The sequence below is a fragment of the Myripristis murdjan genome, chromosome 11, assembly GCF_902150065.1.
Source record: "Myripristis murdjan chromosome 11, fMyrMur1.1, whole genome shotgun sequence".
NCBI lineage: Eukaryota > Metazoa > Chordata > Actinopteri > Holocentriformes > Holocentridae > Myripristis > Myripristis murdjan.
The window spans coordinates 2,374,864-2,393,615 of record NC_043990.1 but is presented as its reverse complement, the minus strand read 5'-3'; the positions used below and the strand labels follow the sequence as shown (position 1 = coordinate 2,393,615).

Below are 18,752 nucleotides of genomic sequence, written 5' to 3'. Positions count from 1 at the left end.
GAGAAACTAGAAATATTCACATTTAAGAAGCTGAATTCAGAGAATTGAGTTTATCAAAATAGTTGACGATTTATTTAAAACTTGATTATTAATTCTTGCACCTCTAATTCAAACACATTTTATACTGTTTGAGCAACCTTATAATGAGCTAGCAGTGAGCTAGGTAGCTATGTTAACTTACCTTTTATCAGTTGAGTCGCCTTAGTTTTTCCCGAAGAGTATTTTCGGGCAATAGCAGAGTCCGGGAACATGTCAGCAACACTCTTGTTGAACTCGTCGTGGAAGGTGAAAGGAATGTTATTCTTGGCGCATAACATTGCCATTTTCACCTCAGCATGTGTGACCTGGTCTGCCTCGGTGGTGCCTCTGGTCACAAACGCCGACATCGCCTGGGCATGCTTCTGCGCCTCTAGCCCGCGCTTGTGCTTCACTGTATTTGCGTGTTGGCTAACGTCGTTCTTTCCCCCGTGTGAGACGCAGAAGTCGCAATTACAGATTTTACAATAGGCGTGACAATCCCCCAGCCTGCTCCTCCTAAGAAAATCGAACTCACTGTCCCATTTATCTTGATATTTGCAAGAGGTTTTCTTTTTTTTTGCAGGAGTGCCTTCTTCGTGGCGGTGCCGTCCATTATCCATCTTTGTTTTTCCCCGTCGTTATTTTTTTCTCACGCGTTGTTGTCACTCTTCTCTGACAATGTCACACTAACCTCGCAACAACTGCCACCTACAGTATGCAGTAGGTTACTGTAGCGGGTGGCAGAGGTCAGACTGGGAATGGGCGGCTTGCCCCGGGGTATTATTATTATTTTTAATAAATGCAGGTTAAATACGGGAAATTTACGGGAAAATACTTATACGGGAGGGGGCCGGGAAAGGAGGGTAAAATACGAGAAAATCCCGGCCAAAACGGGATACTTGACAGGTATGTTGCATTATCCAAGAGGTAAATTAAACTGAAAACAAATAATTCTTGAAACATTGTTAGAATCATCAAAATAAGTATATCATGAACATGAAACATGGAATATGAAGTTAGTCACATTATCATGAGGTTATTAAAATTAATCCATTGATGAACATGCTGATGAGAGTAATGTATGTCCCTGTTGGAGTGGGTCAGAGCATTTCCATAGAGAGCCACTTTGCATCAGCAGCACCATGCTCCAGTGCTCTGGGAGAGTTTATTGTCCTGACTGTTGTCATGAAGGACAGCTGTCAGTCATCCAGTCTTCAACTGAAGCCCCAGAAATCCTCCTCATCCAAACATGACTTTGAGCTCCATCCTCATCTGGACTCTCCTCTGCTGCTGCTTGACAGGTAAAGTCCAGAGAATCAAAGTCCTCTCCTCTATGAAGATCCGTCCCTCTGAAATGAAGCGGAGAAAAGCATGACCCTGCTTTGTGTTTTTGTCTGTGTGTCCTCAGAGTCCAGAGGCCAGGTCACAGTGACTCAGCCTGGAGCAGTGAGCGCTGCTCTGGGAGCCTCCGTCACCATCACATGTAAAACCAGTCCTGCTGTTCCAACTTGTGGCAGCTCTTACTGTAAATCTACATATGACAGTGCGGTTTACATCTTGGCCTGGTACCAACAAAAAGATGGAGAAGCTCCAAAACTGCTAATTTACTATGATCGGCATCGAGCATCAGGGATTCCAGGTCGTTTTACAGGCAGTGGATCAAGGAGTGACTTCACTCTGACCATCAGTGGAGTCCAGGCTGAAGATGCAGCAGTTTACTACTGTCAGAGTTACCACATTATCAACAGTCAGCATCTGTTCACACAGTGAAAAAGCGTCATACAAAAATTAACAGACTGAACAGAAACTGAAGTGACTGCTGCAGCTGGAAGCTACTGCAGGGACTGATACAGTTCACTGAGGACACACACACACAGAGAGAGAGATAGAGTGAGAGAGATGATGAGAACTAATCCATTCCAAGTCCAATCAATCACATTAATGATCAGCGACATCAGCCGTGGTAGATATTTGTACATCAGTCTTTAGTTTGGCATCAAAAACCTCACAGATAGAAAGTTTCTCAAATAGAAACATTATATTATTATTATTATTATATCTTCTAATAATAATGTTTTCTTGCTTGCACTCATGTCAGTATTCTCTCTATGTGAAGAAAATAAAGAGACTTTCACCAAATCAGCTCTGTTTACATGAACATCATTACAAGTGCTGAGTTTAGTTGAAAGGTTTATGTTTAACTGGTTATTATTTTCTTCGTAACACAACATAACATAAACATAACATTTTTTAATTTTTTTAACTGAAATAACTGAAATATAACTTCACGGCTATCAGAATTTGTCTTTCAATACTTTGCAGCGGGCGGCACGGTGGTGCAGTGGTTAGCACTGTCGCCTCACAATAAGAAGGTCCTGGGTTCGATTCCCACCCAAGGTCCTTTCTGTGTGGAGTTTGCATGTTCTCCCTGTGTCTGCGTGGGTTTCCTCCCACCGTCCAAAGACATGCAGGTTAGGTGAACTGAAGAAGCTAAATTGCCCCTAGGTATGACTGTGAGTGTGAATGTCAGTGTTTGTCTGTCTGCCCTGCGATGGACTGGCGACCTGTCCAGGGTGTTTCACTGCCTTTGCCCCATGAGCGCTGGGATAGGCTCCAGCAACCCCCTGCGACCCTAGTGAGGATAAGCGGTTTAGAAGATGAATGAATACTTTGCAGCAAATATACTGACTTTGGAAAAATCAAACTTGAAAAATGTGCGTCACACATTTGATCATTTGTCTCACTGGTTCTAACTATTGAAAAAAAAACATGATATACGAAAATGTCACTGGCTGAGGTTTTGGAGTTCCATTTGAACACCAAGGCTTAGAGCGAATGGTGTAAAGGTCTTATTTTTAATAAATTATGAAACCATTTGTCTTATATCAGCTATGGCATCATCACTGACATCATACTTCACTTTTTAGCCAGAATGAAACACAAGAAGTTCAGTGTGTGCTTGTGTTTGGACTGCACCAGTTTCCCCGGTCTTCCCAGTCTTGAGGCCCGTTTCCACCACAGGAACTTTGGGGTAATTTTACAGGGCCGGGGCCGTTGTTGCGTGTCTCCACTGCCAGAACCACCCCTGAAGGACAGAGTTCAGGAACTTTTACAGGGGCTAAAAAAGTCCCTGCCTCGGGGTAGGTACTCTGAACAGCCCCGAAAAACTCCTAGGTGGGGCTTGGGGTTTACTTGGTGCTGATTGGATATACTAATGGCGTGATGTGGTGTCAACAGAAAGGGATAAAATAGTCGGTATTAGCTAACATTAGCTAGTGCTAGCATCCCTAGCAACATGACCAACACTACCAAGCTAATGCTAATGTGCTAGCTAATGTTAGCTAACACTAACAACACACTTTTTTAACAACATTCTTTTTGAGGCCCCGGTCAAACACGCAACGATTACATCACATCCAGAGCCCAGTAACTTTACAGGAACCTTCCTGTAAAAAGGAAGTTGAGAGGACCAAGTGAGAGGACGTTGCTGTAGTGGTTCCTGCCCCCCAAATACTACCAGGAACGTATTCGGTGGAAACAGGCCTTTGGTTTGACAGAATGAAGAGGGAGTTGTTCCCTCTTCACTCTGTCAAACCAAAGGCCAGATGTTGACTTTCAGCTGGTTGGAGGTCAGCATGGGATGGCTAAACATAAAATGCATGAATCCAAACTGCCTAGAATAACCGTCTGTACATTATGAATTTACATTCAGACTTACTGGAAACTCAGATGTTTAAATTAACCTATTTTAGTGTAAACTTAAAAGAATTCATCTGACTAAAGATTATTTAATGTCAGTATGAAAGCATTATTAGTGTGAATTACCTCTCATAAATAGTTAAAAAATATTTTGTTAATTTTGAATTTGGTTTTTTGATCTGTGTGAATGATAATGAACCTGTTTGCAATAAAATATAACAAGGAAATATATTTGTTTTCCAAAGTAAATTGAATACTAAAAGTGTTAATCAATTCTCAGTATTTTATGAGGTATAGTAAAATACCAATTTATGAACTGACGGTGCCTTCATTTCTAGTGTTTTAGTTTCTCTGCAGCTGTTGAGTCAGATCAGTTCCTCTCCAGCTGAGGGAGGTTTTTGAACTGTATCAGTCCCTGCAGGAGCTTCCAGCTGCAGCAGTCACTTCAGTTTCTGTTCAGTCTGACTGAGGGAGGTTTTTGTACGACGCTTTTTCACTGTGTGAACAGATACTGACTGTTGATAACGTGGAAACTCTGACAGTAGTAAACTGCTGCATCTTCAGCCTGGACTCCACTGATGGTCAGAGTGAAGTCACTCCCTGATCCACTGCCTGTAAAACGATCTGGAATCCCTGATAGTCGAGTATTAACATAGTAAATGAGGAGTTTAGGAGTTTCTCCATTCTTCTTTTGGTACCACTGTAATACATTCCCACTGTAAACAGCCTGGCTGGTTTTACATGTGATGGTGACGGAGGCTCCCAGAGCAGCCCTCACTGCTCCAGGCTGAGTCACTGTGACCTGGCCTCTGGACTCTGAGGACACACAGACAAAAACACAAAGCAGCGTCATGCTTTTCTCCGCTTCATTTCAGAGGGACGGATCTTCATAGAGGAGAGGACTTTGATTCTCTGGACTTTACCTGTCAAGCAGCAGCAGAGGAGAGTCCAGATGAGGATGGAGCTCAAAGTCATGTTTGGATGAGGAGGATTTCTGGGGCTTCTGTTGTCATGAAGGACAGCTGTCAGTCATCCAGTCTTCAACTCTCAGGACTATAAACTCTCCCAGAGCACTGGAGCATGGTGCTGCTGATGCAAAGTGGCTCTCTATGGAAATGCTCTGACCCACTCCAACAGGGACACACATTACTCTCATCAGGATGTTAATCAATGGATAATATACAATAAACTCCTGATGAATAATATTCCTAAGTTATATTTCCATTGGTTTAGTTGGATGGTTCTAAATATGTTTCCATGATGGTTTTATATGTGTTAACTAATGTCTTCCATCGCTCTTAATAAAGACTAAAGACAATGGAAATGGATCATAGAAAATAAAGATTTTCTCTGATCAAAATTTCAACAGCCTGCTGTAGTAAAAGTAGAATATATTCAGTTAGTGCATGTTTTCAGTTGTGAAACCTGTCTGTTGGTGTCGTTCAGTGGCAAACACAACTACAGTAAACTGTGGTGAGATGTTGGTTTCAGCACACACACACACACACACACACACACACACACACACACACACACACACACACACAAATGTTGATAAAAAAAAAGACTAAATGGCTTCACATTCTTGTCCCAGTGCGTAAATGTAAACTACTTTTTTCAGTGGGTAAGTAAAACCTTGGTACTTTGAAGGTCATGTGACTCTCAGCCTTTATTTTTAACAGTGAAACTCGTCTGTTGCCATGGTTGAGCAGTGATGCCTGTCTGTTGCCACGGTTACTGAGCTCAGAGAGGGAATAATAATAATAATAATAATAATAATAAATTTTATTTGTAACGCACTTTACATTTAACAATCTCAAAGTGCTACAGAGGAGAAAGAAGAAAGATAAAGGATCAATAAAATGTTAAAAGGATTAAGAGAACAATAAAGTATTAAAAGGAGAATCGGGCAGACACTAACAAAAGGCCTTTTTAAATAAGTAGGTTTTTAGAGTTCTTTTAAAATCATTTGTAGACTGTTGGGCCCTCATGTGGTCAGGGAGGGCGTTCCACAGCCTTGGGGCAGCAGAGGAAAAGGCCCGATCACCCATGGAACGAAGCTTGGTTCTTGGAGCTTGGAGGGTGATTGAGCTTGCTGAGCGGAGGGTACGTGGAGAGGTCTGGAGAGTGAGTAGTTCCTGGAGGTAAAGGGGGGTATGTCCGTGAATGCACTGGTAAGTGAGGAGGAGGACCTTATATTCAATTCTGAGTGGGACAGGGAGCCAGTGAAGAGCTTTCAGGATGGGAGTGATGTGATCATGTTTGCGCATTCTCATTAGGATCCTGGCAGCAGTGGAGGAGAGAAACCTTGAAGACCAGTTTCATCAAATCTCTCCCACTGCTGAATCATCTGAGAAAGATCCTCAGAACCAGCAGCCACAATGTCCTGGGTTCGAACCCGAGCACAGGCCGTTTCCTGTCTCTCTATAGTGCCTATCAAATAAAGCAGAAATGCAAAGAAAAAAAAGAGTGAGAAAGTCCATGCAGGGAGATGGACAGGGAGGATGGACAGTGTGTATGTCAGAGGACCTTCACACGAGTTCCATTCCCGTTTCCAGTGAGATCTTTCATTTGTGACTGAGACTGTGCCCATTAAAAAAAAAAAAAAAAAAAAAAAAAAAAAAAAATTACATAAATAGTGAAGCAACAGAAAAAAAAATGAATTTGTGGTACAAAACAAACATGCAAGGAAATGTGTGGGTATGTGCAAATTGTGCAGCTTACAGTGGCGCCATTCAGAGACAGCTGTCAGAGGCAATGCATTGTCAGGTGTTTTACTGCCACCTAGTGGTTCAGGTGGAAACTGCATTGAACTTGTTTGTTCTCCACAGCAATGACAATAATTAGATTTCATTATAAAACTGCCATTATTATAGTCCTCGAGTGATCCATAACCAATAATGGTGTGACACTTTTATCTCTGAAATTCTTCATTGTGGAAACTTCTGTTTTGTTTAGTATTACTGTCCAAAACTACTGGTGCTACTACTACTACTACTACCTCTACTACTACTACTGTCACTACTTCCACTACTACTACTACCTCTGCTACTACCATTACTTCTGCCACCACCACTACTACTACCACTACTACTACTACTACCTCTACTACCACCACTACTACTACATCTTCCACTACTACTACTACCACTACTACTGCCACCAGCACTACTACTACCAGAGGTGGGAAGTAACGAAGTACAAATACTTCGTTACCGTACTTAAGTAGATTTTTCAGGTATCTGTACTTTACTTGAGTATTTAATTTTCTGCCGACTTTTTACTTTTACTCCCTACATTTGAACACAAATATCTGTACTTTTTACTCCTTACATTGTCAAAACAGGCTCGTTACTTCTCTCTCTCTCTCTCTCTCTTTTTGGTGGGGGCGGGCGGGCTCGTTACCACCAAGAAAAACATTACAACACCGACACCAACACCGTACGAGTCCAAAAAGCAGAGAAACTTTCCAGCTACAGCAGCGCACTGACAGCTTGTGTAACAAAGCGAAGACTTGCCACTCCCCTGTATTTCCACTGGCTAACAGCAGCACACTGGCTTAGCTTGTCTATTCAGAGAAGAGGTATCACTTTGGCTAATTTTTCAATCTATATTATCATATGCATACTACTGCTCATTCATTGGTAGCTGAATTGTTGGGTCTGTTCGATAAGTAATTAACATTTTTAAAACAAATAATAATTTAACATATTGTTAAATTATTGGAGTCAAACTTACTGGTAAACATCTACTCCTTCAAGATAATTTATTATGTTCTACAACTCATAAACATACACTAACACTACATACCGAGTGTTTGAGCAGCATATCTCCCCTGTGCTACAAAAGATCCATGGTAAAAATTATTAACATTAACGCTGAAGCCCTCCCCCACAGTTTCAAAAAATCCTGGAGGAAACCCTGCACAAAACAGACAACACGACAAAACAGAGTCGCAGAAGCAAGAAAAAATCTGTTAAAAGTTATATACGTTAGGTACAGTGTTGAGAGTACCAAAGCTGTTATCAAGGTACTCATTCAAGACCTCTGGTCAGTTCAGTCTTGATTATTGTGTGAAACTGGGCTTGCAGCAAAACTAGACTGTTGTGTGATTTTTATTCTCTGTACCAGCACTTTGCAGGTTGTTAATAAAAGAGGAAATGTTCCTGTTTTGTGTGCCCTGAACTTTTTTTTCGTCAAAAAGTTATCAAAAAAGGTATATGTATCATTAATGGTAAAAAATTCATTTTTACTTTTTACTTTTGTACTTAAGTACATTTCAGAGCATGTACTTTCTTACTTTTACTTGAGTAAAGAAGTTGAATTGGTACTTCTACTTTTACCAGAGTCTTTTCTCACACAAGTATCTTTACTTCTACTTAAGTACAGAATGTCAGTACTTTTGCCACCTCTGACTACTACCAGTACTATTTCTACCTCTACGACTACCACTACTACTACGATTACTACTACCACCCCCACTACTACTACTACTACTCTTCCTACTACTACTACTCCTACCACAACTACTACTTCCACTACTACCACTACTACTTCTACCTCTACCACTACCACCACTAAAACTACTCTCTCTACTACTACTACTACAACCACTGTTACTGCCGCCACCTCTATTACTACCACTACCAGTCCTGCTACCACTACTGCTACCTCTACCACGACTTCTATGACTACCATTACAACTACTACCATTACTAATACCACTACTACTACCACCACTACTACTACTGCTACTACTACAGCAACTACTACTACCACCACTACCACTGCCACCACTACCACCACTACTACTACTATTACTACTACTACTGCTGCTACTGCTGCTACTGCTGCTGCATGTTCTGCTACTGCTACCTCTGCTATTATATTATGTATATTGTCACTGCTAATTAATAGTAGCCTACTTTTGGGAGTATTAATTAGTATCCACACAGTACTGGTGTTTTATATCTTTGACCAGAGCTTCTCAACCTTTTTGGTGCGTGACCTCCTGAAGAGTGGAGGCTTTTCAGGTTGTTTTATCGCTGAATTTTTAGAGGAGGCCTAAACATCATCCAAACTTTACACATGTGGATACCTGTGTGTGTGTATGTGTGTGTGTGTGTGTGTGTGTGTGTGTGTCTGTGTCCCCTCAGTGAACTGTATCAGTCCCTGCAGTAGCTTCCAGCTGCAGCAGTCACTTCAGTTTCTGTTCAGTCTGACTGAGGGAGGTTTTTGTACGACGCTTTTTCACTGTGTGAACACATCTTTACTGTTGATAGAGTGGAAACTCTGACAGTAGTAAACTGCTGCATCTTCAGCCTGGACTCCACTGATGGTCAGAGTGAAGTCACTCCCTGATCCACTGCCTGTAAAACGATCTGGAATCCCTGATTCTCGATTATTAGCCCAGTAAATGAGCCGTTTAGGAGTTTCTCCATCTTTCTGTTGGTACCAGGCTAAAACGTGGTTGCTGTTATAAACATACACATTCTGACTGGTTTTACATGTGATGGTGACGGAGGCTCCCAGAGCAGCGCTCACTGCTCCAGGCTGAGTCACTGTGACCTGGCCTCTGGACTCTGAGGACACACAGACAAAAACACAAAGCAGCGTCATGCTTTTCTCCGCTTCATTTCAGAGGGACGGATCTTCATAGAGGAGAGGACTTTGATTCTCTGGACTTTACCTGTCAAGCAGCAGCAGAGGAGAGTCCAGATGAGGATGGAGCTCAAAGTCATGTTTGGATGAGGAGGATTTCTGGGGCTTCTGTTGTCATGAAGGACAGCTGTCAGTCATCCAGTCTTCAACTCTCAGGACTATAAACTCTCCCAGAGCACTGGAGCATGGTGCTGCTGATGCAAAGTGGCTCTCTATGGAAATGCTCTGACCTACTCCAACAGGGACACACATTACTCTCACCAGGATGTTTCTAAATGTGTACATTAATTTAATATTATATATGATGGGTCCTTTTTTTCAGACTTCTGCATAACAACCATGATATCAGTTTATTTTTACTTTGACTTTTCTTTCAACAAATTAAAAAAAAGTAATTTAAAATGTGTTAAAAATCAGATTTTCCTCTATTTCAGCCCCACTTTTGAAAATAAAATATATATATTCAGTGATATAGAAAAGAAAGTTGAATATTTGCTCTATTTATTTGCAGTGTAATGTAAAGGTTTTCAGCTCCTATCATGTTTGTGTGCTGATGTGCATGAGAGGCCTCTTAAAGGGAAGTGAAACAGGGTGTGAGTGAGTGACTGCTGGAGCATAAAAACCATCTGACAGAAACTCCTTAAATCCTGATGCTTCAGGAGCATCAGCTTCTTCTCCAAGCAGCTGACTGCTGCTCCAAGCCTCATCCAGACGGCCCAAAATGTCTCTGCTCTATAGAGGCCTCCAACATTAGGAGTCCGTTTTGCCTTCTCATCATCTTTCTCTCAACACTGCTTCTTCTCTCCATTTCTATCAACATTATTCCCTGAGGTTGACACCACCCACATAACGCCCACACACTCAAGCCAAGTTTCTGCTGGCCTCCTTCACTTTTCTCACATCTTCCATATTCAGAGCCTCAACCAGAGAGTTCCACCTGTCTGCTTCCCCCTGCATATTCCACCTGTTGTTCTCCTCACAATGTTCTGGTCTTCTCACTGAAATGGACAGAGACCAATCAAACCCACCCACCTCATGTTTATTCATCAGATGGATCCATCTCTCAGTCCATCTGAAAGCCTGGCAAACTGCCTCTCCCTTTAAAGATCTGAGATTCCTGCTCTTTCTGATCTGCTCTTCAGCTCAGAAAGCGCTCACCTAGCTACCTGCCCCTGGTTCCATTCACACTGACGGCAAATCCTCCACGTCCTAAATCAAGCTGCTTCTCCAGCCGTTCCTTCAGCATTGGAGTCACTATTCCAGCTTCTCACCATGGTGTTTCTCAACACATTATCCTCGTCATGAGTCACTTGTCTTCAGCAGTTTTTGTCTGTTGCCGCTCAGATGTGAAAGACTTTTGTTATTCACAGTCACCTCTATCTTCTCAGCAAGGTTTTGGGGGTCCGCTGTTCCTTGGAGGATCATTCAAATAGTTGTGTGTGTTTGCATATGTGCCCTGCCTCTCTGCTCTCCACCCGTTAAGAGGCCAGTGTTGATCAGTGGCTGTCCAGGCCTTTCAGAGCCACTGACACGCCAGCAGCACAATGATGATGTCACACATTCTCCTGCTGGGCACCCTGGGGCTCCTTGTTCAGGGTGAGACTCTCTTCTGAAAACTTGGCTTCAGGATGCAACCAGCTTTACCACAATCATCTTCTGCTGTGATGGAGAAACACTGAGACCAGCAGCATTCACCTTCTTCCATCTGTTCTCCATGTTAAAGAAATCCTCCTCTTCTGTTTTCATATTCATCATCTTTCTCCAAGCTGTATTTGTCTCAATAACCCTTCTGCTCTTTTGGATATTTTCCAGATTCATCAGGAGAAATCACTCTGACTCAGTCTCCTGGATCTCAGTCTGTTAGTCCAGGACAGACTGTCTCTATCAGATGTAAAACCAGTTCAAGTGTTCATAACAACCTCCAGTGGTACCTTCAGAAACCTGGAGAAGCTCCTAAACTCCTGATATATTCTGCCACAACCCTTCAGTCTGGAGTTTCAAGTCGTTTTAGTGGAAGTGGATCTGGATCTGACTTCACTCTGACCATCAGTGGAGTCCAGGCTGAAGATTCAGGAGTTTACTACTGTCAGCAGGGTTACAGCGGGTTAACACAGTGAAACAACGTCGTACAAAAACCTCCTTCAGCTGGAGAGGAACTGACCTGACTCAACAGCTGCAGAGACATTAAAACACTTTGGACTTTGTTAGAAAGACACGAATTCAGAACAGATTTTGTTAATTTTTTGTAATCATTTGAAGTGTGAGACATTCCTGATTTTTCCCATTTTTTCCCATTTACAAAGGTGACTTTCTGTTGGGTTTTTTTCAGCTGTTTTTTTGAATTCAGAAATGCTGTTGTTCAATCAAACTCAAAGAATTCAAACACAGTGCATAATTAAGTATTTCAGTTTTAAAGACAAAATTAAAGACAAAAGTGATTCTCCTGGTGTGTTCACACGTCTCCCTCTGAACATCACACACCGTATGGCAGGTCAACTGTTGCCTCCATTTGAAAACAGCATTTTTGTCCTCACTAGGATCCTGTAGGAATGATCACTGCATCTCTCCAAACTAGCTGATTGGTCAGCTGATTGGGTGAGCCTTTACCTGTTTGGATCAGAAAGCCTGGACAAAACCGAGCCGCAGCAGGTTAGTTCTGTGTAGTGTTGCAAAATTCCCAGAATTTTCAAAGTTGGAAAATTTCCATGGGAATTTTCGGAAATTAACGGCAATAAACCGGAATAAACAGGAATTTTCAGGAATTTATATTCGCTGCATTCACCCGGTCATATACATGTATACATAATAAATATTTTGGTTTTTTATAAGCAGATATGCATGCAAACATGTTACATTATCATGAATTTCCAGGGAATTTTCGGGAATTTTCATAACTGGCATTAAGTCTTTTCCATCGCTGTGGAGGAATTTTGGCCCACTCTTCTTTACAGAAATGTTTTAATTCAGCCAAATCGGAGGGTTTTCAAGCATGAAAGGCCTGTTTAAGGTCATGCCACAGTATCTCAACTGGATTTAAGTCTGGACTTTGACCAGGCCACTCCAAAACCTTCATTTTGTTTTGTTTTTTTTAAGCCATTCAGAGGTGGACTTGCTGGTGTGTTTTCGATCATTGTCCTGCTGCATAACCCAAGTGCGCTTGAGTCTGAGGTCATGAACTGATGGCCGGACATTGTCCTTCAGGATTTTCTGGTAGAGAGCAGAATTCATGGTTCCATCAATTATGGCAAGTCGTCCAGGTCCTGAAGCAGCAAAGCAGCCCCAGACACTGCAGCCTGCAGTTCTTTATATGTTGTTCTGGCTTCTTTTGTGACCTCTTGGATGAGTCGTCGATGCACTCTTGGAGTGTTTTTGGTAGGCCAGCCACTCTTGGGAAGGTTCACCGCTGTTCCAAGTTTTCTCCATTTGTGGATAATGGCTCTCACTGTGGTTCACTGGAGTCAAAAAGCCTTAGAAGTGGCTTTGTAACCCTTTCCAGACTGATAGATGCCAATTACTTTGTTTCTCTTTTCTTTTTCCCTTAATAAATGAAATCATTTAAAAACTGTGTTTTATATTTACTCAGGTTATCTTTGTCTAATATCAAACTTTGTTTGATGATCTGAAACATTTCAGTGTGACAAATATGCAAAAAAAAAAAGAAATCAGGAAGGGCGCAAATACTTTTTCACAGCACTGTATGTCCCCCTCAGCAACTAAAAAAAGGTGATATTGATGCTGACATTCATTTTATTGATTATTGTTTATTTTTGCCCATTCACCTTAAGTTAACAACAACAAAAACTAAAATTTCCCAGATTCCCAAGCTTAAATTTCCATGGAAACTTTTTAGAAACCTCATTCAAATTGATGACAAGAAAAAAACAAAACAAAATTCCCAAAATTCCTAAGCCGAATTTTCCCAGGAATTTTCGGAAAAAATGGAAAAAACAGTGACAGCAAAAATCTCCTGAAAATTTCCAATATTCTAGAGCGAAAATTCCCACGGGAATTTTCAGAAACTTTCCAGGAAATTTACTGGAAACTTTCCAACCCTTTGCAACACTAGTTCTGTGACATCAGTTACCATGGCAACCCAGCTGGGCTTGAGGTGAGCCTCGTCCGTGACCCTGTTAAACCAGGTTGAAGCTACAAGTTAGCTCGCTCAATCACTGATCCTGCTCCGTGACTCAGGACCCAGTTCTGTTCATATTTGACCTTTTCATGCCGACCTCCAACCTGCTGAGAGTCGACTTCCCAACCAGCGCCACCATGTGGCTTGTTCCTGCTCAGGACGACATGATCTCCAAAGCCCCCAGCACATTATTTACAGGTTAGAGGGCCCTCCCTCAACCCAGGGCCACACACACACACACACACACACATACATACATACACACACACACACACACACACACACACACACACACACACACACACACACACACACACACACCCACACACACACACACACACACACACATACACACACACACAAATCTTGCTGTGCTCCATTCAGCCTCAGGTCAGGAAGCTGAACAACACTTTGTCCTTGAGGATTTTTCCAGGCACAGCAGAACTCTCTGATCTTAAGAAGACTCTCACCCCTTTTCCACCAAAGAGGTTCCAGGGCTGGTTCAGAGCCAGTGCCTGACTTAGCACCAGTTCTTTGTTTTTCCACAGCCCAAGCACTGGCCAAACTGGTTCCAAACCGGTTCCAAGCAAGCACCAACTTGGAGCAGGGGCTAAACAGGGGCCAGAGAAAGAACCGATGACGCGACCCACCATGTCATTGGTGGGCGGGGTTACAGACCCAAACGGGAACAGCAAACACTATAACCGTGTTGCTAAACGTAGTCGTCATTTGTTCGGGCCACGAATACGACAGGTAGGCAGCAATAATTGCGTTTTTCGCTTCTTGATTGCAGTGCAGACTTGTAAAGACACGAGCAGTATTTGCATCGCTAATAAATCCAGATACTGCTACTCCTGGGGCCAGAAACTGTATGGGGAAAGCAGCATTATATGCTTGACTGAGACGTGGCTCACGAACATCATCCCCGACTCACTGCTCAGTTTCACCGGCTTCAGGACAGGACGGGCGGACAGAGATAGAGACGCTTGGTTATTGTGATTCCGAGCGAGGGTCTCGCACACCCACGGGATCACGTTTTCCGCTGACGTAATGACGTGGCTCTGACTTGGCTCCGCTTGGCTCTTGGCCGATGGAAAAGCAAACTGCTTCTTGTTGGAACCAGTTTAGCACCGGCTCTAGCACCAGCACTGAACTAGCACCAGGTTCTTTTTGGTGGAAAAGGGGCATATGAGACCCTGGGATTAGCACAATATTCATGTCACATTCATCCAGTTATATTCCATCAATTTAGGCTTTATTCACTGTGTTGAAAATGTTATTACGATCTAATTCACCATCATGAGAAAAGACATGACAAACAATACTTGTAAGGATTCCCATATTAACAAACCAAGGATTTTTCAAACCAATTCAAACAAATTCTTAGAAAAGGTAGATCTACAATTATGTTGAAGCAAGTTTAGTTTAGTTTAGGGCTGCTCCTTGTCTTCTGTTTGTGATCTCTATGGACATGATTTCAATGCGCAGTCAATTTAGTGACCACAGGATTTTGTCCCTGCTCTTTGCAGATAATGTGGTCCTGTTGGCCTCATCAGCCTGTGACCTCCCAGCATGTACTGAGGCAGTTTGCAGCCAAGAGTGAAGCAGTCAGGATGAGGATCAGCAGCTCTAAGCCCAAGGCCATGGTCGTCTTTCAGAAAAAGGTGTTTTTCCCTCACCAAGTGAGGAGTGAGTTGCTTCCTCAAGTGGAGGAGCTCAAGTAAGAGTTAAAGTCTCAGGGTTTTGTTGACGAGTGAGGGGAGAATGGAGCGGGAGATCCACAGGCAGATCGGGGCAGCAGCACCAGTTGTAGTCGCTGTACTGGACCGTCATGATGAAGAAGGAGCTGAACCAGAAGGCAAGGCTCTTGATTTACTGGTCGATCTTTGTTCCAACCCTCACCTGTGGTGACAAGCTCTGGGTGGTGATCGCAGGTACAAGCAGCAGAAATGAATTTCCTCTGCAGGGTGGCCGGGTGCACCCTTAGGGATAGTGTGAGGAGCTCGGAGTAGACCCGCTGCTCTTCCACATTGAAAGGAGCTGGCTGAGGTGGTTCAGGGATCTAGTCAGGACGCCTCCTGGTCGCCTCCCGGTGGAGGTGTTCTGGGCACGACCACCTGGGAAGAGGCCCCGGGGCAGACCCAGGACACGCTGGGAGGAGATTATGTATCCTGGCTGGCCTGGGAACGCCTTGGGATCCCCCAGGAGGAGCTGGTGGATGTGGCCCTGGAAAAGGTTGTTTGGGCTGACCTCTTCAGCTCGCTGCCGCCACAACCCGGCTCTGGAAAAGAGGCAAAAAATGAATGAATGAATGAATGAAGTTTAGTTTGATGATTATAATTATTATGATGAGTTAGTTTTTTAATGTGGAGATTTTTGTTTTGGGGAATTTTATGGAAGATGCCTGGCATTCAAGACAGAGAACATTGTATCCACAATAGTATGTGTCATAAGGTCATCTTTGTTTCTGTGTTAGCTAGTGTCTTGTAAGCCCATATGGGCTGGGTTCCAGAATGTGCATGACACTAATGTTTTCAAAATGTTTTTTTCTGTTTTATTGACTTGGAGATACATGAACATTACTTTACAAGTTTAACAAGATCCTGCAAAAATCTAATTAATGAGGGTTTAAAATTGGTACAGTTTGATAGTTTAGCTGATTGAGGAGAGTTTGTTGTTTTCAAAGTGAGAGAGCCGTGTCTCTCTACAGTCAGAGGTTTTTGTACGGCGCCTCAATGAGTTTGTATCACTGTGGTACACTTTTGGTGGAGGAACCAGACTGGATGTTGGAAGTAAGTTTAATTATTTCATGTTCTTACCAATCCATTAGAAATATATTCATTTTTTCATATTATTTGCACTTCATGAAACAAACTGCTGTACTTGACTTTACATGTTAATATCTGATTTTAAGCCAACAGTGATCTCTAAGTAGTGAAATCAGAGCAGACTTTGAAAAACTGAATCCAAATGATCGATCAAATTTCTTTAATTGAGTTAATTTAAGTTATTTTCAATGAAGTTCATTAGAACGAAATGAGAAAGCATTTATTCCAGATTATTTCTTTAAAGTGGCATCTTGAGGGCTTGTAGTTGTTGCTTTCTCTGACAAAGTGAGAGAGCCGTGTCTCTCTACAGTCAGAGGTTTTTGTACGGCAGCTCAATGAGTTTGTATCACTGTGGTACACTTTTGGTGGAGGAACCAGACTGGAGTTTGGAAGTAAGTTTCTGCACAAATATTAAATATCATGTAATGTGTTGCTGCTGCTGGGTTTTTATTCTTCTGTGTGAGTGTTAGTGGTTTGTTTTAATATGTATTTTGTTAATTTCCATCACTTATAGTCACTGTTTTTTCTTGCCTGTTTTTCTCCTTAACCACTTAGTATGACTCAGTGCTTTTTTAGACTTTTCATCATAAATTGTGAAAAATGTTTAAAACTGACCAGGTTCAAAATTAGAAAAGTTGAATGCAAAGCTTTGGTTCTGTCAGACAGTTTAATCATATTGATTTTCATTTATCAATTTTACATGACATGTGAAGCTGAATGAAAACTAATTTGAACAGAGTGGGGATCAGGATTATAATCTGGAAATGTAGCCAAATTTCACATACTTAATTTCATCTCACCTCTTTCTTTCACATGTGGGATGAAAATAATTTGATACTTTACTTTGTGTGTTTGCTATTTGGAATCCGTTTTGCTGAACAGCATTTTGTGGCTTGAACATCTTTTTGGAAGAAAATACTCAACAAATGTTTATCTCAGTTATAGATGATCTTGTTCAGATTTCTTTCCAACAGCCACTATTTTAGTGTGCATTCATTTTGACTTTAAACAAAACAATTTGTAATGACAAAAACTGTAAATTATTGAGACTGTGAAGTTCCATGTTTTTTTCTATTCCCTAATAAACATAGCGTTAGTGATGAGGGATACTTTTTATGGAGTAGCCAAATCATCTTTATTTTTATCTGTTATGTGTATTAATGTATTTTTGTTCATATGAGGACTCTTTCTGTGCTGATGTGCATGAGAGGCTTCTTAAAGGGAAGTGAAACAGGGTGTGAGTGAGTGACTGCTGGAGCATAAAAACCATCTGACAGAAAGTCCTTAAAGGGGAAAATGGACTCTCACACAGTAAAGGTGTCCAACCGCCCGCTGACTGACTGCCAGCTGCTTATTTCCCGCCCTCTAAGCTGATTGGTGTCTCCTAGGTGACGCCCCTCCCACCCTGACGGTGCTGCCCCCCTCCAGAGAGGAGCTGCAGCAGGGGAAGGCCACGCTCATGTGCCTGGCCAACAAGGGCTTCCCCTCAGACTGGAGGCTGGCCTGGAAGGTGGACGGCAGCAGCAGCAGCAGCAGCTGGGAGCAGAGCAGGAGCCCCGGGGTGCTGGAGAAGGACGGCCTCTACAGCTGGAGCAGCACCCTGAGGCTCACTGCAGACCAGTGGAAGAAGCTGGGCTCTGTCACCTGTGAGGCCACCCAGGGCTCCCAGGCTCTGCAGGCCGAGACACTGAGGAGAGACCAGTGTCCCCAGTAACTGACCTGACTCACTGGGACTTCTGCTACTGGTTTCACTCTGCAGCTGCTCTCACTCTGCACTCTGCCTCATGTCTCTCTTTCTCTCTCTCTCTCTCTCTCTCTCTCTCTCTCTCTCTCATTAAATCTTTAAATAATCATTTATTTTTCTTGCTGTAATGCTGATACTCGATATATGTTAAAATAATAATAATAAAAAATAAATAAATAATATAAGTTGTGTCCTTTTTCCTGATCTTCACTGATATTAAAGCACGGGGATGGAGTGGAGTTTAGTTTCAGCTGGCACACATACTGTAAGATTTCAAAATGTAAATGAGGGTGTCAAACTTCAGGAAAGCCTCATTTAATTCAGAATAATGCTTCCCAGGCAAAGTAGTGATTAGGCCAAGAATCTTTCATGTGCTTTGTTACTGCCTTTATTACTGGAGAAAACTTGCTCTCATTGTTCTCATTATTCACAATTATGAAAATAAAAAATGTTATCATCAGCATATGGGAATGAGTGCTAATTTGAACAATGACCTAAATTTAAAGGAATGGCACTATTAATCTTCACCTTGCGCTGTTTGCAGAAGTCACACAGCATCATCAAGGATCCTTTCCACCCTGCCCACCACCTTTTTGAACTTTTGCCATCTGGCAGAAGATACAGATCCATCAAAACACGCACCACGCGACTCTGGAACAGTTTTTATCCC

General features: G+C 42.3%; 1 protein-coding gene across 1 annotated transcript; it reads left to right on the top strand.

Annotated features, from left to right (window-relative positions):
* Positions 1-1,267: 1,267 nt before the first annotated feature.
* Positions 1,268-18,109, top strand: LOC115367897 (uncharacterized). The gene is made up of 10 exons (XM_030063853.1): positions 1,268-1,319; positions 1,427-1,784; positions 2,998-3,049; positions 10,923-10,974; positions 11,191-11,491; positions 13,459-13,486; positions 15,067-15,192; positions 15,548-15,676; positions 16,682-16,730; positions 17,727-18,109. Exons 1-10 carry the CDS (start codon positions 1,268-1,270, stop codon positions 18,050-18,052), a joined length of 1,473 nt encoding a protein of 490 aa, XP_029919713.1. The 3' UTR covers positions 18,053-18,109.
* The last annotated feature ends 643 nt before the right edge of the window (positions 18,110-18,752 follow it).